This window comes from Miniopterus schreibersii (genome assembly GCF_964146895.1).
Source record: "Miniopterus schreibersii genome assembly, chromosome: 22".
Classification (NCBI taxonomy): Eukaryota; Metazoa; Chordata; class Mammalia; order Chiroptera; family Miniopteridae; genus Miniopterus; species Miniopterus schreibersii.
Genome location: NC_138124.1, coordinates 386,042 through 408,961, shown reverse-complemented (window position 1 = coordinate 408,961; position 22,920 = coordinate 386,042). Strand labels below are relative to the sequence as shown.

Sequence of the window (22,920 nt, the reverse complement as noted above, 5' to 3'; positions counted from 1 at the left end):
GTTGCAGCGTCTCCGAGTATGGAAACAGAACAGCAACAAAAAATCCTGTTCCTACAGGAGTTCCCTTACTGATAAAAAAAAATTGACTTTTGTACTATTAAGATCAACATAATTCCGGAGGGTTTCACATTGTTCAATGTGCTTCCTCATGCCATTCTTTTCTTAAAAAATATTTTTATTGATTTTTAGAGAGAGAAAAACATCGATGAAAGAGAAACATCCATCATCGGCCCCCTGCACGCCCCCTACTGGGGATCAAGCCTGCAACCCAGGCCTGTGCCCTGACTGGGAATCGAACCAGCAACCTTCTGTTTGGTGCATGGGAGGAAGCCTAACCCACTGAGCCACACCGGCCAGGGCTCCTAATATCATTCTTGGCTTCACATCATCTCTATAACATCCCCAGAGTGGCCTTACAAATGTTCTGTTCATTCGGGGAGATCTGACCTGATACTTAGCTTCTCACTGAGGGAATTCCTGGCAGCATGTCCCTCTCAGTGCAGAAACTCAAGGTTCACAGGATCCGTTGCTACACAAGCCCCGTCAGACCCTAGCACAGCAGCATGGCCCTGTCTGCTTTGCCTGCTCACAAACTTCTTCCCAGTCCTTCACACTTGAATGAAACATTGTGATTATAGCCGTTCAGGTACTCATTTATCCAAAGCCCAGTTTGCAGAGAGGAAACTTGGACTTCCGGCCACAGTTCTGGCTTGCAGAAAGGTGCAGAGATGTGGATGAGAACATTTCCCAGGTGTTGCTATGCAGCATTGCTGTGACTCTGGCATGGGGGCAGCAGCTGGTTCCATAGAGATGAGATGTCAGACTGCGCCTTGTTCTGTGTGGTGCTTTGTTCTACGCGTGTGTCCACTATGTCCAGCCTGAATCAGGTGTCAACAGTTAAGGCACCCTGACAGTCATAAAACACAATTGTGTACTAAGCGTGAAGAATTGTCCACAGTGTTCCAGTAGAGTTTGAGAGTATCCCTGTTAGAGAAATGTCTTCTAGACCAATTTTTTTTAAAATCATCATCTGAGGATATTTTTTCCATTGCTTTTCAGAGAGTGGATGGGAAGGAGGGAGAGGGAGAGAAACAGAGAGAGGCATTGATATGAGAGAAACACATTGATTGGTTGCCTCCTGCACAAACCCCAACCAGGCAGGGATCAAACCTGCAACTGAGGTATGTGCCCTTGACTGGAATCGAACCCAAGACCCTTCAGTCCACTTGCTGATGCTCTAACCACTGAGCCAAATCAGCTGTGGCTAGACTAATTTTACTTCTTGTTTTCAAGCTCACTCAAACTGATGATGGCAATATGTCCTTATGTAATCCCTTTCTTCCAAGAAGATTAAGGCACTCAGAGCGTCATCTAACTCAGGGGTAAGGAACCTTTTTCTGTCCAGGGCTATTTGGATATTTATAACATCATTCAAGGGCCATACAAAACTATCAACTTAAAAATTAGCTATGGAAAAAGCTCCCAGATTTATTGAATTTCGAGTCCTGCCTGTGGTTGCCCTGGCAGGGAAAAACCAAATGATTTCTATATGGCCCATGAGCTAGACGTTCCCCACCCCTGAACTGGTTGTCACAAATCATTGTGAACTTTGAAGAGGATGGGTATTATTTTTAAACATACATAAATAATTCTGCTATAGAACTTACTCATAAAATGGAAAAGCCTCAGATTCATGAGGCCAAGTGTCCAGCCTCTAGGTGTGTTGCCAACACCAGGTACTCTGAGGTGGGCTGTGATATGATATAAAGTTATAACTAAGTGTAATTGGTAAAGAAAATATTAAAAACAGTGTAATTGGAATCCCAGAAGTGTGGGCCGTGGAGAATGGGTTAGAAGCAATATCTGGAAAATAATGGCTTAGAATTATCCTGGGTAGATGAAAGCATGAATCACACACACAGGAACACGTATAAACTCCAAAGGATGGGCAATACAGAGGGAAGAACTGAAGGGCTGTAGACCAAAGGCAGAAAGTATATCTTTAAGCATCTAGAGAAGAAAGGACACATTACCTTCAAAGGAGCAAAATGAACACAGACAGCTGACTTTTCACCTGAAATGATGGCAACCAAAAGACAAGGGAATTCAAAGTGTGAAAAGAAACAAAATTTTATATCCAACAAAATAGCCAATAAAAATGAGGGTGAAGTGATGATGTTGCCAGACTAAGGGAAGAGAGAGCCAGAGGGAGGGAGGGGGGGTTCATGTTGTGATCTTTCTAGCTCGTTGCTTTCTCTTTCATAAAACCTTTAAGACAAAGGCTGACCCACGTCTTTGCTGTATCAAGGCTACTCATCATGTCCACTTGAACCTGAATCCCGTTGTCTAAAGGCACGTGGGCAGGACCCTCAGCAGTTTTTATCCTGACTGTCAAGGCATCTGCAGTGAGCTTTGGGAAATGAAGCCAGAAATAAAAAACCTACTCTGCCGTGGGCCTGCTTCTGGCCAGCTCAGGGCACTGGGAGCTTGCCTCTGAGTGGCTCTGCAGTGCAGGCAGCCCTCGCAAAGGCCCCTGCTACTGAAGGAGGGGATCAAGTCAGAAGCCTGGGCCCCCAATTAGCTGCACCAGAGACTCTCCCCCTGGTGCCTGTTTTATGGCAAAGCCTCAGACCATCCCCCTAAGAGAGTAAATTTTCATAGTCAAAGGAACCATGAGAAAGAGCTGCTTGTCTGTAACTAAGGCAAAAGCCACACAGCTGGGTGTGAATAGGTGATATTTTTTGCCATTTATTCCAGATTTAAGTTCAGCAGCTTCTGAAAGCAGTTCTCCAAACTCCAAGAAAATATTGTGTCCATGAAGTTTTATATATTCTGTGTTCAATAGGTAGCTTGTGCTCCAGCTGAAGTTTTTAAAATCGTTTCTGATAAAGAGAGCACAGAGGTCAGGAGGACGGGTCAGACTGCCAGCTTCTGACCTTGGGCACTTCTGTGACCGTCGGTGCACACCTCTCCTAAGTGACAAGGACATTGCCAGCTCTTTATATGGCTGTTGTGAATTTAAGTGACCTAACATATGCAAAGTGCATAATTGCCATCCATATGTATAACTAACATCTATTGTTCTGGCCGCTGTGGCTCAGTGGTTAGAGCATTGCCCTACGTCCCAAAGGGTCTTGGGTTCAATTCCCGGTCAAGGACCCATACCTGGGTTGCAGCTTTGATCCCCGGCCCTGTTGGGGCACCTGCCGGCAGCAACCAATCGATGTCTCTCTCTCTCCTCTTCCTCCTTCCCCTCCACTCTCTCTAAAAAAATCATTGGAAAAAATATCCGGTGGGGATTAACAAAAACATAAATAAATAATATCTATTATTATTGCCTTAATGTACTTCCTGTGAGGGAGCACTGTAGGATTTACATATTTACTTCTGTGTTAAACAGTCCATTCAGTCAGCTGTTCAAACCTTACCAGGGCTCTGTAGTGAGATTTATATCCTGAACGCAAATAGAAAGGCACGTTTAAAATAGCGCCGGTAGAAGGAACTCTAAAAGTGGTTTCTTCTTGGCTTTCTGTCATATTTTTCTGAGTGCAATCTGGGTAATAAATCAGTCTGGCTTTTAGAGTCAGAATTTTAAAAATAGCGGCAGTGTCTTTGCTCACAAGATTGAGTGAAGAATCCTTCAGACCCACTGTGAGTCACCCTCCTGCTCTAACTCAGACGGGAGATGTGGAAAGAGCACTGCCCGGCTGAACGAACCGCTCATCCACCAAGAAAATTGAGATTCTCTGATACAAATCACATCTGACTATGTCTGCTCTTTTAAAATCAGACTTCATTAATTATTCCTTGACAGCAAAATTATCTTTCCATGGGGCCTGAACAAGTTGAGCACTTAGTACACGGTGACAGTGATATATATACATATACATCATTTTATGGGGGTTTTTAAAAATATTTTTATTGATTTTTAGAGAGAGAGGGAGAAAGAGAAACATCAATTGGTTGCCTCCTATATGCACCAGCCAGGGATTGAGCATGTCCCCAGGCATGTCCCCGACTGGGAGTCAGACCCAAAACCTTTCAGTGCAGGGCGACAGTCAACCAACAGAGCCACACCAGCCAGGGCCGTTTTGTGGTTTTTATTTGCCTCCCATCTTTCACTTTGAAGAATTTAAAACATATGCAAATATATTTATTAACGATGGGGACTGAGCCTCAGGAAGACTGCCAGCGTGGCCCACAGCAAGGCACCCAGGGTGTGCGCAGCTGCTGTGAGACCTCTCGCCGTGAGGCTAGTGACTCCACATCAAAGCTACAAACAGCCGACTTCACTTCCTATGGCCAACTCTCCGTTTGCAGAGTATTTTATTTTCTCTAGTCCACTGTTGGGTTAAGCTTCATTCTTCGCTGTGTTCCCCAGCATGGATGATACATCTCTTTTTATCATTATGGAGATACATTACCGCTTTCAGTCATTTGATCAGAAGAAAAGTCTTAAATCCATGTGCACTGACCTAAGGGAGTGTGACAACTTAAGCCCTGGCCAGGCGGCTCAGTTGGTTAGAGCATCTCCCAACTTACCAAGGTTGCAGGTTCAATCCCTGGTCCAGGCACATAGAATCAACCAATGAATGCATAAGAGTTATAAAATGTAAATTAATTTATACTTAAGTCATTGTCCATAGCAACAGAAATATGCGTTCACCAAGAGTTAAATCTAACAAAAAACCTGCCAAGGCTTTATGGAAGACATTCAATATTTTATTATAGGAAATTCAAACTGAACTAAATAAGGCTTTCTGGGGGCAAACATCTTCGTTTGCTTAGCGTTCTAGTTTAAGGTAACCACAGTGAATTAAATAAAGATACATGGATTTATTGATTTTTCCAATAAAAACACCAGAGAGGTGTCATGGGACAGCCCTGAGTCAGAGGGAGAGGGCTGTCCCCACCTCCCTTCTTGTTGTGCTCGTAGGAATGAATTTAAACAAGTGACCCCAGATGATTGCATTGTGTTAAAGTGAATTTATTTAAAAATTAAAGCAAGCACATTTATTAAAGGACCAAGGCGAGCTATCCTCTGGCTTACGAAGCTCAGATGGGCTCCCAGCTAATCTGAGAGCACGTTGGGTGGGGGTTCGAGGTGTTACATACCCTCCTGTCTATGAGCATTTTGTTTCAGTTCCTCTGCTGGGTGTCCTGGTAGACAGCGCTGAAGATCTCCCCTTTTCTCTGTTACGACTTTCCCAGAATTTGTGAGAAGCACCTGGCAACTAACCCCCGAGACTGCTGGCTTCTCTGCTTCAACAGTGGGATGAGATCAGACTGCCCCTCCTCCCGCCTCTCTGCTGCCTTTTAGTTGCTTTTGGGGTGATTTAAATTATGCATTTTCTAGTTGCATTAAGATTCCCACTCATCTCCCTTGGCCCTTCCCCTCCTCTCCCGCATTCTTTGGTGAGGGGAGGTTATAACCCTTTATTCTCACGAGAAGGTCCAGCTGCAAGCGGTCTGCAGAGCTTTGGGGCTCTGTTTAATTTTCCTGCCTCAGTTTCCCGATTCCACTTGTCCCGGGGTCTTCCTAGCTTTCCTTTGTCCTGCAGCAGCTGCAGGGTCGGGCCCTGGAATGTGGCCCTGACGGCCCCGCTCCCTCACCCGACGGTGGACAAGGGGCAGACCTCGGAGTTAGGGAGAGGGGTTCGCTGAGCACACCTCAGGCCCCTTCTTCCCAAAGGAGACACCCCTTTGCTGACCCCCTTTGCGCCCGCCCTGGAATCCTCCGTCTGTTTACCCACTCGGGAGCCTGCAATAAATTATCCGACTCTTCCGGATGTTCCGCTGGGGCTGTGTTATCACCAGGGCGATTTATTCCGTTTTGTTTCCCTGTCTTCTGTTGGTTTTCTGCTTGGTTCTTTATTGAAATTTTATGTAAAAAATAATAAGCTTTTAATAACACACACGATTCAATAACATTCCCTCAGGAGATGATGTCACTTGGCATTCAGATCACTTAGGAAAATATTTGTGTTCTCTGATTGCCTCCGTTTAATCATTCTGATTCCTTTGTACTGAAACGCTAATTTGCTTAAAATATGAAATGGTTTTGGGGAAGCGATCTGAAACTTGATGTTTCGATGGAATGTTCTCCCACCCTGAACATTGCTGCCGCGGAGCTCGGCATCCGGGAAGAAAGTCGTTCGTTGAAAAGCATGGTTTTCACGTGAGTTCAAGATCGTCTCTCTGCCGATCATTTTAGTGAAAATGGAACTTTCAGGACGATCTTTACATTAAACAAATACCAACTGATTGCTTACCGCCAACGATGGTGAACGAGAGAAATATTCTCTGCAACCCACCCAGCTCGTTGGTTTGGAGACAGGCTTTGGGTTGGTCTTTACAGGAGGGAATTCGTCGCCCCGGTCGGGGGTCGGACCCTCCTGGTGAACAGCGGTTTCCAAGCTGAAGTACTCAGGCGACAGGGAGCCCGGGGTCGGGGGACAGAGGAGAGCATCTGGGGGAGGGAAGGGGCTCAGCGGCATCTGCAAGGACCTTGGCCGGTCGGGGGACCTGGGAGACCGCGGTGCCCAGATAGACTCCGAGCGAGGGCGCTTCACCCACGTGGTGCTCTGCAGACCGCGCAAAGGTGTGAGCCTTTGGGGACAGCAGGATGCTGCTGAAGGGCACAAGGAGAGGCTCGGTGACAGTCATGTTGCAGAAAGGTCCTTGGTGGAGGGCCGTGCAGCGGCCTGGGGCTGAGAAGGACAAGCTGGGGCCCAGGGCAGAAGGTGGTACTTGGCCCTGGGCGTGTGGCTCGGTGGTTGAGCGTCGACCTAGGATCCAGGAGATTGTGGTTCGATTCCCGGTCAGGGCACAGGCCCGGGTTGCGGGCTCGACCCCCAGCAGGAGGCAGCCGATCAGTGACTCTCATCATCGATGTTTCTCTCTCTCTCCCTCTCCCTTGCTCTCTCTGAAATCAATTGGAAAAAAAAAAAAAAATGGTACAAGGTCGAAAAGCTAAACTCTGTGCTATAAAAATAGAAATATAAACTGGTTACACAGCTTTACGTGTGGGAGTTTATGTGTAGCTGTTACTGTTGAAAATGTAGAATGACCCCGGCCCTGCCTGAGGGTGGAGGCTCTCGTCTGTTACCCTTGATTTTAAACATGCAGTGAATTCAATGAATTGAACAATGAATTCAAGCAAAACAGCTCACTGAGTAATTGTCTGTTATGGAATTAATGTGTGTATCTATCCCCTCTACCCATTAATGTGTTTGTTTCTGTGTCTTTCCAGTGGCCAGCCATGGATATTATGAAAATTAAATTTAACTCCACCAGCGTTTTGACCCTTGCCCCATGTGATATTGTTGTATTTCCATATTTTTATCCAAGTCATTCATTTAGCAGAATAGTTATACATCATTTCCCTGAACTGTCTGTGACGCCGAGAAAGCCGTCTCACTATGGACCTGTTTGTGGCAGGTGACTACGTCGTCATGACCATCTACTTTGAACTGAGCAGAAGGATGGGGTACTTCACCATCCAGACGTACATCCCCTGCATCCTGACTGTGGTTTTATCCTGGGTGTCATTCTGGATCAAGAAAGACGCGACACCAGCAAGAACAGCATTAGGTGAGTTTCAAAAATATACGTATCGCCCACCATTCTGTGTAAGTTTAATACAGAAATATTCATAAAAATGCTTTCGGTGGAAGAGTTAAGCGGAACTGACCTCCTTCCCGGGCTGCTCGATGCAGGATTAGGCGGTTTCGAGCAGCCGAGGAGATTCTTGTTCCTGACGGTAGAGTCCCGCGGGTGCCGCTCCAATTAAGTAGGGTCAGAGGGCAGACAGATCAGTCGTGTCATCTGATGTATTCTGTGAGGATGATGCCGTCAGAACCCTGCAGGCACGCCCTGCGATCTGCACGCGAGAGCCTCGTGACGTCCGCGTGAGAAACAGACTCAGTATTGGCAACACGTCTCTTCATGAAGGTCTGCTTGTCCGCAGGCTTGACCAGCAGGGACGGGCTCATCCTTACTGGCCGTAGCCTGCACCCTAAAGCTTAAAGTCCCTTCATGAACTTCCCTCCGCCTCCCGAAGTCCTCTTAATAAAACATTCCGTGTCAGTGGTTTTAGAATATGCGACATGCTCTGTACCGGTTTTTAGTTTTTATTTTTTTTTAATGTTTTGATTGATTTCAGAGAGGGAGACATGGATCGGCTGCCTCCTGCTCGCCCCCTGCTGGGGATCCAGGAGCCCGCACCCCGGGCCTGGGCCCTGACCGGGAATCGAACCGCGACCTCCTGGTTCATAGGTTGACGCTCAACCGCTGAGCCACACCAGCCGGGCTTTACCAGTTTGTCTTGTTTTTTTCTTTTTAATTCTTACCCAAGGATATTTTTTCCATTGCTTTTCAGAGAGAGTTGAAGGTGGAGAGAGAGAGAGAGACAGAGAGAGAGAGACAGAGAGAGAAAAAAGCCTATGTGAGAAACACACCAATTGGTTGTCTCCCGCACGCGCCCCGACCACCAGGGCCAGGGATCGAGCCTGTAGCCGAGGCCTGTGCCCTCGGCTGGGACCTTCAGGCCGAGGGCCAGCGCTCTAACCACTGAGCCACACGGGCCAGGGCTCCATTCCTTCATTCGTTTTTCCTTCTGAACCACCTGACACATGCACATCGATTTTCTAAATCTTCCCCACAGTCTTTGACTAAATCTTCAGTGTTGACCCATGTATAGGAAATCGTCAAGGTCAGACCAACGCTGAGTATCAGTAATTAACTAATTAACCCATGAATGAATGCATTTTATGCAAAACACTCATCTAAATGCCTAAAGTGTGCTGGGCTCGCTGACAAGCAAGCACAGAGGAGCAAGGTAGAGTTTTGCCCTTGAGGTTGGCACAGCCCAGCAGCTATTCAGGGGGACAGATGTGCAGAGACGGTCACGGTGCAAAATAAACAAGGTCCTGGAAAGCACAGGGGTAGTGGGATGTGAGCATTATCGGCGCTGCCCGGGTGCTGGTGGCGAAGGTGCCACACGGGTGGGGCTTCAGCTGGGCCTTGAAGCCGGTGGGAGTTTACAAACCGCCTAGAAAAGGGGGAGCAAGAAAGAAAACCAGTCAGCTGTCAGGTGAAGGCTGTGAGATGTGAGCAGACGCAGTGGCAGCCAGTCGTGTCTCCCTCACGTCACTGTTTCTCTCTCCCTCCCTCCCTCCCTTCCACTCTCTAAAAATCAATGGGAAAAATATCCTCAGCTGAGGATTAACAAAAACAAAATTTAAAGATAAAATGTCAAACAATTCGGGAATTATTGAATGAATTGCAAGGTGCCAACTTAATTCAGGTATTGTAATGTTATTGGGACGATTACAATAGAGATTTCTCGAAAGCATGGTTTACAGAATTGTACAGACATTAAAATTTAGAAGTAATAGCACAGCCCTGGCCGGGTGGCTCAGTTGGCTCGGCGTCATCCCTGCACCAAAAGGTTGCAGGTTTGATTCCTGGTCAGGGCACATACAGGAGGCAACCAGTCAATGTTCCTCTCTCTCTCTCTCCCCTCCTCTCTCTCTCAAATCAATAAAAATACATATCCTCAGGTGAGGATTATACATAAATAAATGTATGTAATGTCACACTTACGCAATGTCAAGAAAATTTCACATAAAAACAAAACACTGTGTTGGAGCAGAGGGAGTCAGTGTGGCTCCTTTTACAACCTGGCCCCTGTGCCCCACGCAGGCATCACCACAGTGCTGACCATGACCACGCTCAGCACCATAGCCAGGAACTCCTTGCCCCGCGTGTCCTACGTGACCGCCATGGACCTCTTCGTGACCGTGTGCTTCCTGTTTGTCTTCGCGGCTCTGATGGAGTACGCCACCCTCAACTACTACTCGAGTTGTAGAAAACCACCCACCACTAAGAAGAAAACATCGGTGAGTCCCAGGAGCAAGGATTTGGGGAAAAGGCAGTGGGAGGGTGGTTTGAGACAAAGGGTCTGTATTCCTAAGGATCTCACGCAACCTGATATAAATAGCTAACTCGACAGCCTTTAAGAAACCAAGACAGGCCCTGGCCGGTGTGGCTCAGTGGTTTGAGCGTTGGCCTGCGCACCGAAGGGTCCCGGGTTCAACCCAGTACCTGGGTTGCAGGCTGGGTCCTCGGCCCCAGTCAGGGCGTGTGTGGGAGGCAACCAATCGATGTGTCTCTCTCACATTGATGTTTCTCTCTCACTCTCTCTAAAAAGCAACGGAAAAAATATCCTCGGGGGAGGGTTAACAAAACCAAAAAAGAAAGAAAACAAGACAGGTATTGAGAAGATTCAATGCGACCCCCCTCAGCTTCCCCCACCAGTGACGGGTTAACGTCACCAGACCTTAAAGGTTGCTCTCAGCTGGGGGACGCTGAGACCTGCACAGCAGTTTTTAACTGTTCTTTCTGCTTCTCTCACAGTTACTGCATCCAGACTCCTCGAGGTGGATTCACGAGCGAATAACCCTGCAGGCCCCCTCTGTACGTATAGCCCTGCAGGTGCCAGTGTTTCCACAGACTTACTGAACTGAGACAGAAGGATATGTTGCTTTTAGCTCAAAATAATCCTCTTACACAGAGGCACATCTTGGGGTGAATTGTTCTGAACCCCCGAGTGCCCACTCATGCACCGTAGGCGGTTTTCTGACTGCTAACCCGTGACTTGTATTTGGTGCGTTTCAACATGTTTTCCTGAGGAGACTGTGCAGGTATCTATGCTCAGTGTAGTTCTGACTTTACAGCTGTGGGAAGCCACGTGCACCTACAGATGTCGCCAGCAAATGGTTCCTGTTCGGCACAACAGACCCACAGTCATGGGGGGGAGGGAGGGGGTTGCTGAGGAGAGGACAGTCGGATAGAATAGCCAGAGGCCAGAGGGGACATTGTCGCACCCGCCCGGGGCTGGGCGTGGGGGAAGACAGAGCGACACCTTTGGTGTAGAGATAACACCTCAGAAAGAAAGAAAATGCTTCAGCACAGAGAAAATGAGATTTCCACAAACCAGAATTGCACCGTAAAGAAAGCGTAACAACCCTGAAGAAAGTACATAGAGAAGCAGTGCACAGAGAGAAAGGCGAGAACATACTCAGCGGAGCCTTCAACAGGAGTTTGGGAGGCCGCCGCCCTGCGCGGGTGGCTCAGCGGTCGAGCCCGGACCTGTGGTCCAGGAGATCGCAGTTGGGTTCCCGGTCAGGACATAGTCCCAGTAGGGGGCTCGACCCCCAGTCGGGGCGTGCAGGAGGCAGCCGATCAGTGTTTCCCTCTCCCATCAATGTTTCCCACCCTCTCTCCTCCCTTCCTCTCTCTGAAGTCAATAGAAACATTTTTTTTAAAGCTCTCCTGTGATAAGGTAAAATAACCTTTAAAAAAAAAGAGTTCATAAGGCAGCCAAAGAATAGAGGCTTTTCAACAGTTGGACAGTTGTCATTGTCTTCAGCTCTGTTCTGGGAGGTCCAGGCTTGGGCGGGTTAAGGGGCCGCTGTCCCCGACAAGGGAAAGCAGCACCAGCAGCAAACCGAGCAGCTTCTGAGCAGCGAGAGACCAGCCAGGCTCCGCTGGCGACCACGCGCGTGCTTTGGGGCGTTCAGACATCCCTGTGCCTCGGTTTCCTCACACGGAAACTGCAGAGCTGACCCACTTGGCGTGAGCAGTGGGACCCGCGGCCCAGGAAGCGCAGTGGTTCCAGAAGCCACGAGGCCGCATTGCGCACGCGGCCAGAGCAGAAGTGGGCCAGGGACCCGCGTGACAGGGACCAGGGCGGCGAAGACGACCTCGCAGGCGCTCGGTTACAGTCTCCGTTCGAAGTCATGACAGTGGAGAGCAGGGCATTTAAACATACTGGAGTAATTTTGCATATGGCTGCTGCGTCGGGCTCCTAATGTTCTAAGTTTTATTTCAATATTGTCAGATGAAATTAGTTCCATTTCAAACAGTGAGCTATAAACGGAGCTCCCTTCATTACTGGGTCAGGCTTACACGTGTTTCAGTGATCGTGGGTTTAGTTCCCTAAATGGAGAAGGGACGTGGAGGTTTCTGTAGCCCCCCGAAACCTTGCTGCTTTTTTGCCCGTGGCCTCCCGGGTCCCCCTTTAGACCCCTGGTGAGCTGACCCTGCGAGGCTCCCTCTGCGGGGCCAGCGTCTGCCTCGGGCCTGCGCTGCCTGTCACGGCCAGGCTCCTCCTCTGGGTGGCGCTGCTCGGGACAGACGGTTGAGAAAAGAGGAATATCTGGCCGGCCATGGTCAAACACATGCAATTAGTATTGAGTAAAGGCCGATTTTTCCAGCTCCAGCATACAGACTGCGGCGGGTAAGGGCTTACAGACAGTCCCTGGTCTCCAGCGGTGGTTTAGGGGTTTTCGACTAGACAGGGATGGAGAGTGACCCGCTTTCGGTAGGAACCTCCAGGCTGAGCTGAAGTTGGAGGTCAGGTGTATTAGGTGTGTTCTGACTCACAGAATTGTCACCTGACAGCGGGTTTATCGGGACGTGACCCCATCGTAAGCCGGGGAGCGTCTGTGTATATAATTATGACATATTCGCTCCAAGTCAACAGGAAAGTGGGCAGAACAGGGACTTGAAATGGCTGGCGCACGTTGGAAACTACGCTCCGCCTCCCGCACCAGTAATCTGAGCAATGCAGCCTTGGGTGCTGTGCCTCACCTTTTCTCCCCTTAGATCTGCAAAGGTTAAATCCTCAAAGGTCGAACTCCCCAGGGCGGGAGGTGGGGCAGGGGCAGGGCGCGGACCCGTGTCCGGCGGGCAGAGGCGACCTGGGCCTACCGCACGCTTCACCCTGGCGGGCCTCCGGGCCTTCCGCGGTGACCCTGCGTTCTTGTCGCCCGCAGAACTACTCCCTCCTCGACATGCGGCCTCCGCCCCCCACGATGATCACCTTCAACAACTCCTTGTACTGGCAGGAGTTGGAAGACACGTGTGTCTACGAGTGTCTCGACGGCAAGGACTGTCAGAGCTTCTTCTGCTGCTACGAGGAGTGCAGGTCCGGGTCCTGGAGGAGGGGGCGCATCCACATAGACGTCTCGGAGCTGGACTCGTACTCCCGGGTCCTCTTTCCCACGTCCTTCCTGCTCTTCAACCTGGTCTACTGGGTCGGGTACCTGTATCTCTGAGCGCCGCCCGCGGCGATGAGGGACGCGTGCTCGGCCCCCCCTCACCTGTCCCCTCCCCAGACCCGTAGTGGCCCATCGGAGCGGGGAGGGCGCGGCTCAGCGTTTCTGAACTCGCGCAGCACCCCTGAGCAGCGTGGAGAGTGCGGCGAATGTTCCGTCGCGTGTCCCACCCCCACGTGCGCGCACACCCACAGCTAAGCGAGTTTCAAAGCGCCATCCCTGCGAATCCCTTCCTGAACCTGTAGCTTGGTGAAGGTCACCAGTGGTTTGGGGATATTGGAAGCGGCTGCCGGTTATCTTTGCAGAGAGATCTGTAACCCACGCCAGCAAACGCCTGAGACGCGCTCTCAGGCCCCGGCCTGCTGGCTCTTCCCTCGGCCGCCCTCGGTGGCCCGGTGCCCAGTGTGAGTCCCCGCGGCTGAGACGTACTCGCCCGGCCTCCCAGGCAGCCCGAGTTCACGTGCGAGCGAGCGCAGTGGGTTCCGAGCCGTTTCCTCTCTCTCTGGCCTGTTTCCCTCGGGCGCCGTCCTGGTCAGCGGGCAGCCCTCTGTCTGGCAGCCTCGCCTCGGCTTGGAAAGGGGGTCCACGCATCACCCACACACGTCAGGTGGAGGGGAAGAGACGATTTTCAGATTTTTTTCATGTTGCTGAAATCAGCGACGTTGGTGATCTCCGAACGTCGGAAGGCCATTCATTGCTTTATTCCTTTATGCCCTGAGCGGCGCTTTGCTGGCCCGCGGGGCAGCCGCGGAGTGCGCCCCCTGCTGGCGTTGCGCTGCTGTGGCTCCATTATCTGCATCTTTCGGAGGAAAGATGCACCAGCCACTCGCCTTTGTCTCGAAGCGTTTTCCAGGGTGTGAGAGAAATGTAGATACAGTTTCCAAGTTTTCTTAGTGTGTATTAACTTCCAAGTCAAATCTCTTTAGATGCCAAAAAGTGGATCATGGCTGTCGTCAATGATTGTCATCAATGATATATTTTGATGAGCAAAAAAAGCTTTTATACTTTGGAATATGGATACATAGCAAAAGCCCAAAGAGAACATTCCCTGAAATTATTACTTTTTTGATATTTTTGTAACAAAACCAGCTCGCCTGCGATGTCAGCTCTTTGTTTTCCACTGGACGCCTGTATGTTCTTCCCAAGATGCTTCCGAAGCTCCCACCACTGATAGGGAAAAAGAGTCCTACCAGCTCGTTAATTTCCATACTAAAATTTCGGTACCAGAATCTCTGTGCTTTTCACCCAGAAAATTGAATTAAGTTTATTGGAAACCATAGAATTTTAATTATTTATTGGACGTATGTCTCCAAAAAAAAAACACAACACAAGGTAAAACATTATGCAGAGAAAACTTATAAAAGTGCTGATTCCACACAATTTTCTGGGTGCCAACCAGACCCTGAAGGGCATGGGAGTGGGAGAGGCCAGGAAAGTTGAGATTAGAGGAATCTGTTTATTTTTTTTAAATATGTTTTTATTGTTTTTTTAGGGGGAGAGAGAGAAATGCACAGCCCCTACTGGGGATCGAGCCTGCAACCCAGGTATGTGCCGTGACCAGGAATCCGACCTGTGACCTCTTGGTTCATAGGTCGACGCAAAACCACTGAGCCACGCTGGCCGGGCAGGAATCTGTTTATTTTGATTAACGTCACTGCATCTGAAGTGAGTGCAGGTCTGTGGATATCTGATCACCCAGCTCCCGAGGCTGGAGTGTATAGTGTGAGAGAGTCAAGCCGACTGGTTTTCTTCCTGTCGCTCCCGCCTCCTGCTCCCATAGCTGCCCCACAGACCACAAGCCGTTGGCTCCTATTTAGCAAATCCAATTAAATAAGAGAATGAATATTTGCAGAGAAACAGGTTGAACCTGTTGGCTTCAGTGACATGTCTGCTCTGTTGGGAATTTCACCCGTTAGTGTATAAACCATCCGCCCACCCTCAGGGTCTGGAGGCCCCGTCACCAACCGACCTCAACATGCCGCATGTGACGCCGAGCGCCGAGCACCCAGGGAAGGCGGCCCAAGGTCGGTCCCCTTCAAACACAATTTCCAGTTTCATGAATTTATAATTTCTCACAATAGGAAGAATTTCTCTCTGTTTCATCTTCAAAGAAGTCCTGGAGGGAACTGAATTTCCTAGTGAAATGCTTCTTGGGAGGAAAATAACCTAAAAGCATTTTTTTTCCTAACATAGATTTGGCCCAGTTTTACATAAAAATTTTTTTATTGATGCCAATACCTGGGTGGTGGCGGCTACTCTCGTGAAATTATACACATAGGACGTGCAGACCAATAACCTGTGTTGGCTTCCCCCTGCTGGTCTAAACACCCTGGTTCGCGGTTCCTTTCCCATGAATGAGAACCTCCGTCCTGACAGCGTCCAATAGATGTTCACTCGTTGACCATAAACTAGATCCCTGCACCGATAGCAATTCACACGCTGGCCTGACTGAAGGAGCTAAGCACCCCCCGGGAGCTCGCCCGCCTGGTCCCAGCAGGCTTCCCCCTCGAGTCCTCCTTGCCTGTCTCTCTCCCGAGACGCGCTTTCAGCCACAGGAGAAGGTGAGCGGCCCACGCAGGACAGTGCGGGTCGTGCTTGTTAATTCCAGCGCGTGTGAGTTTACCTTCTGGAGGTAGGAAGAGGAGGGTGGGGAGAGTGTGAGGCACACGAGTCGCTCTAACGGCAGGACTGTCCTTCCCCATCAGCTTCTGGGTGGGATACGCGTGGGGCGCACGTGAGGCTGTTCCACGCAGGCCTCACACCCTTCCAGCCTGCGAGCTTGCTTTGCGTGGGGAATTGGGAAGCATTTTTGGCCGTGGTGTGGCAGCTGGGGGACGTGGTCTGGGCGGCCTGCATCCCAGGGGTGCTGCTGTGGCCCTCGCTTCCAGAAAGTCCCTCGGTCGGGGAGGTGAGAGTCCGCGTTTGACCAGGATTTCTCATCTCTGACCACCTCCGTCTGTGACTGTCTGTATTTTAAGCCGCCTCCAGGCTGAGAGGGAGAGAGAAGAAAAGGCATTTCGCTTTCATGGAATTAGAGCAAAATGCCTCTTCAGAGCCTAGAAATTTCCATTTCTGCCGAGTGTCAACACCCCTGAGCGGGAGGCTGTCAGACCCTGGACAGAGCGACCGCGCCGCACTAACGTACCCTGTGCCCAGCCAGCACTGCCCCGGTGTGTGCCTTAAAACCACACAGAGCCCAGACACCACGTCTCGCAGGCTCTCCGTGTCCCAGACACCCATACTTCGGGCCAGGCTTTGTGTCTCTTTTCTGAGTGAGTGGGGATGGGATCGCATTTCTTCCCACACCACGCAGTCTCATCCGTGATCGGACATCAGCTCGCTGAAGGACACAGTGTCTGTGGGTCCTTCCATCAGGAAATGCTTGTGCATCTTCAGGCCACACGTGGGAAATCGGGGACAGTCCTTAAGTGAGGACACAGCGCTCGGACGGCCGCGAGTGTCCACACAGAACCTTCTGGGCAGGCCTTTTGCCTGGACAGAGTTCGCTGCGGTCACGCGTGTGGGCAGACCTGCCCTGCACACCACCACACCCCGGCGGCGAAGGGAGGTCGTCGGTCACCCCGATGTGCGGTGACACACCTGCCACGCCGGGAAGACCAGGGCGCGCCCCATCTAAAGGGCTAGATCACAGGACCCACCTCCCCTTCCTCGGTCACTTGCACCTTGTGGCCCGTGACAAGCTCTGCTTTCCTTTGTGGACTTAGCGGACACTGACTGCCCTCCCCCAGCAGGCTCATCACTGTCTCGGGGCGATGCTCTCACGACACAGAGCACTTTGAATTCTCTCCGTGACCTTGCAGTTGTCCGAGTGCTTTTTCTGAGCGTTTATAAACTACATACATGGAATTTCACCCTCTGTCTCCAGTGCGATAAAACTGTACATTGAGATGTTTGCCATCAGTTGGCTTCAGAACCTGTCATTTTAAAATACTCCGAAGAGATCTGGAAATAAGAGGGGGAAGGACCCAGGGAGGAATTCTGCATCGTGAATGGGAAATTCACAGGCCCCTGTCGCACCCCCTTCCGGTTGCCGCCAGTCCAGCGAGCGTGTAACTGGTACTTGTTTCTTAGAGTGGCCTGTGAGAAGCCGTCAGGTCAGCAGTGTCCCCACGGGGCCCAGTCACAGCCGAGAGCCGGGAAGTAATCGTCCAGGCTGAACGGCAGGCCCTTCCCATGGACTCCACTTTTACTATAAAAATCGATTCCTGTCATTAGAGGGAAAAGCGCTGTGTGTTGAGATGATAGGGTAACATAACAGCTCAGCCGTCCATAGTTCTGAAAACCTGGCTTTTTAAAATGCCTGATGGTTTTGAAGACTGGAAACTAGGGCATTTCCACTTTTAAATTTTCCACTTTTAAAATTTCTTCTGAGGACGAGTTTGCAATTCCAAGGCATAAGCCTGGCCTAGTTCTTTTAAGGTCAAAAGGTAGAATGTTTCCTATTTCTTCCCAAATGTCCCCCAGCTAAATGATGCTTTCTGGGTTTTGGGGGTGTGATATTTATATATATATATATATATATATATATAATATTTTTATTGATTTCAGAGACAGGAAGGGAGAGAGAGAGAAACATCAATGATGAGAGTCATTGATCGGCTGCCTCCTGCACGCCCCCTGCTGGGGATCCAGCCCAAAACTCGGGCCTGTGCCCTGACCGGGATTCGAACCGTGATCTCCTGGATCCTAGGTCGATGCTCAACCACTGAGTCACTCTGCCTGGGCACTTTGATTTTTAATGTTGTCAGTAAAACACCATAAACGTTTTATTACTCCACTCACATGAAAAACAAATTTTAGACCACATTAAATCAGTGCTAAAAAAAATTAGTTGCATAGTCACTGACAAGTCTTCAGTGTTTTAAGTTAACCAAGTGGGTCTTTCAGACCATATCATACAGGCACATGAGCTAGAAAATAATTAGGAAGATAGAACATGCGAGCATGCGCACACACAGACACTCGTGTACACAGACACGTGTGCACACAGACACGCGTCCACACGGGCATACACGGACTTAACACTACAACAGCATTCAGGTAATCAAAGGAACTGCAAATTGTTTTGCTTCAGTTTTTCAAATCATTGCCTATGTTCCCCCCTCCCTTCATTTTTCACATTTGTAAACACAACACAACTTCCCAGGCCCCGTGGTTGGCTCTACAGTGGGAGGGAGGAGGGCCCTCAATGTCTGCTGAACGGGTCTCGTTGGACAGGTCGGAAGGAACAGTCAGGACTGGCTGCCGATAGTGAAACACCCAGGTTGAGAAGGGAGCTGCTGTATTTTCCTCTTTGCTAGTTATCTGGGGTTTCTTCTTTGTTTTCCCACCAACCACTTTTTCACGTAGGGATTAAAGTTCCCATTTTCCATGAAAAAGTAAAGGTCCTGACTCACTGTCAGACTCAGATTTCCAGGAACAAATGATGAGAGCTTTGATTTAGTTAGAATTACAACAGGTTTTTATCGTGCACTGTTTATGTTTATGACAGGAAGGATTTGGGGGTCAGCTTTGTCCGTGAGTGAAGCCCCCAATACACAGACCAGCCCGTCCTCTACCCAGTGGTGGAGCCCCAGGCAACCCACCCACCAATCCTCTAAGCTGCCCATTCCTTGAGTCCATGCACTAGTTGGTGCAGGAGGCCCTGGAAGCTATAGAGAGGTAAAAAAAAAAAGGGAAGAAAACACTGCTATTACCGTCGTCACCACCATCACCACCACCACCATCATCACCACCATCACCACCACCATCACCACCACCACCACCACCATCACCACCACCACCACCATCACCATCATCACCACCACCATCACCATCATCACAATCATCACCATCATCACCACCATCACCGTCATCACCACCATCACCATCATCATCACCACCATCACCATCACTACCATCATCACCACCATCATCACCACCGTCACCACCATCATCACCATCATCACCACCGTCACCATCATCATCATCACCATCATCATCATCACCACCACCATCATCACCACCATCACCATCATCACCACCACCACCATCATCACCACCGTCACCACCATCATCATCACCATCATCATCATCACCACCACCATCATCACCACCATCACCATCATCACCACCACCACCATCATCACCACCGTCACCATCATCATCATCACCACCACCATCATCACCATCATCAGCACCATCACCACCATCATCATCACCACCACCATCATCACCAACATCACCATCATCACCACCGTCACCACCATCATCATCACCATCATCATCATCACCACCACCACCATCATCACCACCGTCACCATCATCATCATCACCACCACCATCATCACCACCGTCACCACCATCATCACCACCATCACCATCATCACCACCACCACCATCATCACCACCGTCACCATCATCATCATCACCATCATCATCATCACCACCACCATCATCACCACCATCACCATCATCACCACCACCACCATCATCACCACCGTCACCACCATCATCATCACCATCATCATCATCACCACCACCATCATCACCACCATCACCATCATCACCACCACCACCATCATCACCACCGTCACCATCATCATCATCACCACCACCATCATCACCATCATCATCACCATCACCACCATCATCATCACCACCACCATCATCACCAACATCACCACCACCATCATCAGTATCCTTTTCATGTTCCATTCGAGCCCTTATCTATTGAGTCAACAGAAAGGGTTAATGTCTTTTCCATACCATAAAAAAATTAGAGCTTACATTAAAGAGAAAATGGAAAAGTTTCATCTTAATTTAAATATTAAATGCAAAAATAAGTCAAAATTTTGCTTGCCTAGTACATTTCCAGACTCTCCTTGGTCCCAGAGTCCTGGTCCTGCGTGTCTGCCGTATCTCCGTCAGAATTTGAAACTATTCACATGGACACTCTACTTAATTTTTCATTGTTGGTTGCTTCGGGTTTTGTTGTTGTGGTTTGGTTTTACCTCACTTGGCTTTTCTATTCCTTTTCGTAAACATAATATTTGAACTGGCCAAGAACTATCTATTTTTCCCTGCAGTGGATGCATCTGTGGACATCACAGACTTCATTGGCCCAGGGACAATACGATTCTTACTATACAATTTGAACTTAGGCTTTGATTCCTTCTAACTTATCTTAGAGTTTTTACTTCTAGATAGAAATAGACACAGGCATACTAGATTGATGAAATGTCCAGTGTCGTCATCGTTATCTATTTAGGATGACTCTATTAAGTCATTTTTAGCAGACGCGCGCCCATCCTGACCTCCACAGTGCCCAGTTTTGTGCTGGTGAACGATGTTTACATGTGCGTGTTTCTACGGCCACGTGATGTGCTTTTCTGTCCGAGCAGCTCTGAGTGTGAGCTCAGGGTCAGCGATGCGGTTCTGTGGGAGATTCTAGGACAGGGACAGTCTTCAGGGAGTGGGCCTGGCGTCTGTGAGGAGCACGGGGCCGTCTTGTGTTTCTGCACGAGGTGCAGTGATGTGTGTACTTGTGTGTGTACAACCCTTCACATGGGTGTCACTCCACCTGCCACCCCACGTGTAGCTGAAACAAGTAGGAAGGAGCACAGCTTCCTAGTGACAGCTGCTTAGCTCACGGAGCCTTTGGTTAAGAAGAAAGGAGGGAGGGAGGGCGAGAGAGAAGCATCGATGTGAGAGGGACACTGACAATCCTTATATTTCCCGGAAACATTGGGCCACAATCTTTCTTCGAAAACGAGCTTAAACACCAGATGAGAGATTGACGGGCAGTCAAACCCGACTGCCTGCTGAGAGCCCCTGGCCGCCCTGGTTTTACTGGGGTGCGCACCTGAGCCTCCCCTGACCATTTCCTGCCTATGGTTTTATCTGAGAAGCTAAAAGCAGTTCCCGCGACGTAGGTGGCAAAGGGCCATCGCCAGGCTGGTTGAGGCCTCAGCTCTCACGAGCAGCGTGGGCGAGCGTCGGGCTCAGTGTGGCCAGGGGCACGCGGGCATCAGCCGCAGCCTGGCCTGGCCTCTCGCTGAGCCGTGTGCGTGAAGTAAACCGCGTGGGGCCCAGGGAGGCACCGCAGGCAGAGCAGCCCTGAGGGGGGACCCGCCCTGCCCAAGTGCCTGCGCCCGCCCCCCCAGGCAAGTGGGCCACGGGCAGGCCAAGGTCCCCACCTCACCAAGTGGCCTCCACCGGCCCCCCGCTCCCCGTCCGACCACGAGGGGTGGAGGCCCTGGCTCCGGGGTCCCCGCCCTCCTCCGCCCGCTCGCCCTGCCGCTCCTGGTGTCCTAGTGAAACGAGGGCGCCCGGCGCCCCACGTGCCTTGGCGACACAGGCGGTGGTGCGCCCCGCTTCGCCGGTTCCGTCGCCGCGCCCTGCGGGCCGTGCGCTCCCCGAGGCCGGGGGCCTGGTGGCTGGGCCGCCCCTGTATTTGTACTCGGATTCCTACGTTTGTACTTGTAATACTAATAAACGCACATGTTGTCAGAAAGGCCCGAGCCAGGAGCGCACTTCTTTCTGGTTTGGGGGTGGCCGACCAGGCCAGGGTTGGGGTCCAGGGCGCAGGTCCCCGCGGGGCCCTGCCCAGCAGGGTGGGTGTGACACCAGCTTCCCCTGGGAAAGGCTCTCTGCACCCCCAGGACCCCCCCTCGGGCCATCGTCCCCTGGCAGGAAGGTTACAAGCGTCTGCGTCCAATGGGAGGGTTCGGGTTCTCCATCCCGTGAAAGCAGGAACAGGGGTGGGGGGGGCAGCCCAGCCCGCTGGCAGCAGACCCGCTGCAGCCAAGCCCAGGGGGCAGGCGGCCCAGGGGCGGCCAGATGGGTCCAGCAGTGTGGCCAGGGCTCCGGGTTCCTGGCCGGCACCGTCGGGATTGGGGGCTAAGCCGTCACAACCCCACCAGCCTAGGCGACCACCGCAGGCCAACCCCAGAGGTCTCTAGGCTCTACCTTAGTCGCCCCGAATTAAAACAACTTTTTATTTTTCAGTTACAGTTGACGGAGCATTATTATATGAGGTTCAGGTTGCAAGCCAGCGAGTAGACACTTTTGTATCTTATTAAGGGACCACCCGGACCTGACACCACAGAGAGCTGAGCACATTTGCTAGACGAGCCCGCCCGGGTTGCCAGCTCAGCCGTTGCTGCGCCCTGGAGACAGCGCAGCCCTGCTGGGCTCCCGCGGTGGCGCTGGGCAGGTGACCGGGCCTCCTGGAGACACGCTTCTCGGGCAGTGACCTCTTGGATTTCTGCCGCCTCTGCCTGAGCCCAGCCACACTCCCTGCCCACTCCTGGCTTCCTTTTACGAGACCTGTCAGGTGGTCCCCGCTCTGTGGCCAAGCCCCAGGCCCCTCCCAGGTGAACCCTAACAGCTGGTGCTCACGGAGGACTGACTGTGTGCTGAGAGCGTCGCACACACTGAGCCCCTCCTCCTCCCAGAGCCCTGTGGGGAGGCGCTGAGACTGTCACCATTTGAATCATGAGAGATCTGAGGCTCGGGTTCAAGTAAATTCCCCAGCATCAGAGACCCCAGAAAGGGCAGAAAAATGATTTAAATGCTGGAAATCTGGCTCCAAGCACTTAAAACTCCTCTGCGGGGAGCTCAGCTGGTTAGAGTGTTGTCAGATACCCCAAGGGTGCAGGTTTGATCCTGGCCAGGGCACATGCAAGACAACCAGTGATGCATCGTAAATAAGTGAAACAACAATCCATGTGTCTCTCTCAAATCAATCAATAAATAAAAATTCCCAGAGTTATTCCATACTGAATTTTAAAAA

At 50.6% G+C, this 22,920-nt stretch overlaps 1 protein-coding gene across 2 annotated transcripts in view; it reads left to right on the top strand.

Annotated features, from left to right (window-relative positions):
• GABRG3 (gamma-aminobutyric acid type A receptor subunit gamma3) overlaps positions 1-13,124 on the top strand; it is a gene marked incomplete at both ends in the record, with an annotated part of 209,399 nt that extends 196,275 nt beyond the window's left edge. Inside the window, 4 exons of one of the 2 annotated variants that reach the window (XM_081124442.1) lie at positions 7,441-7,593; positions 9,706-9,902; positions 10,420-10,479; positions 12,843-13,124. In XM_081124442.1, coding sequence (XP_080980568.1) covers positions 7,441-7,593; positions 9,706-9,902; positions 10,420-10,479; positions 12,843-13,124 — 692 coding nt within the window. Of the gene's footprint in view, positions 1-7,440; positions 7,594-9,705; positions 9,903-10,419; positions 10,498-12,842 lie in introns of both variants that reach the window. The other variant, XM_081124441.1, reaches the window with a different exon arrangement.
• Positions 13,125-22,920: the final 9,796 nt, after the last annotated feature.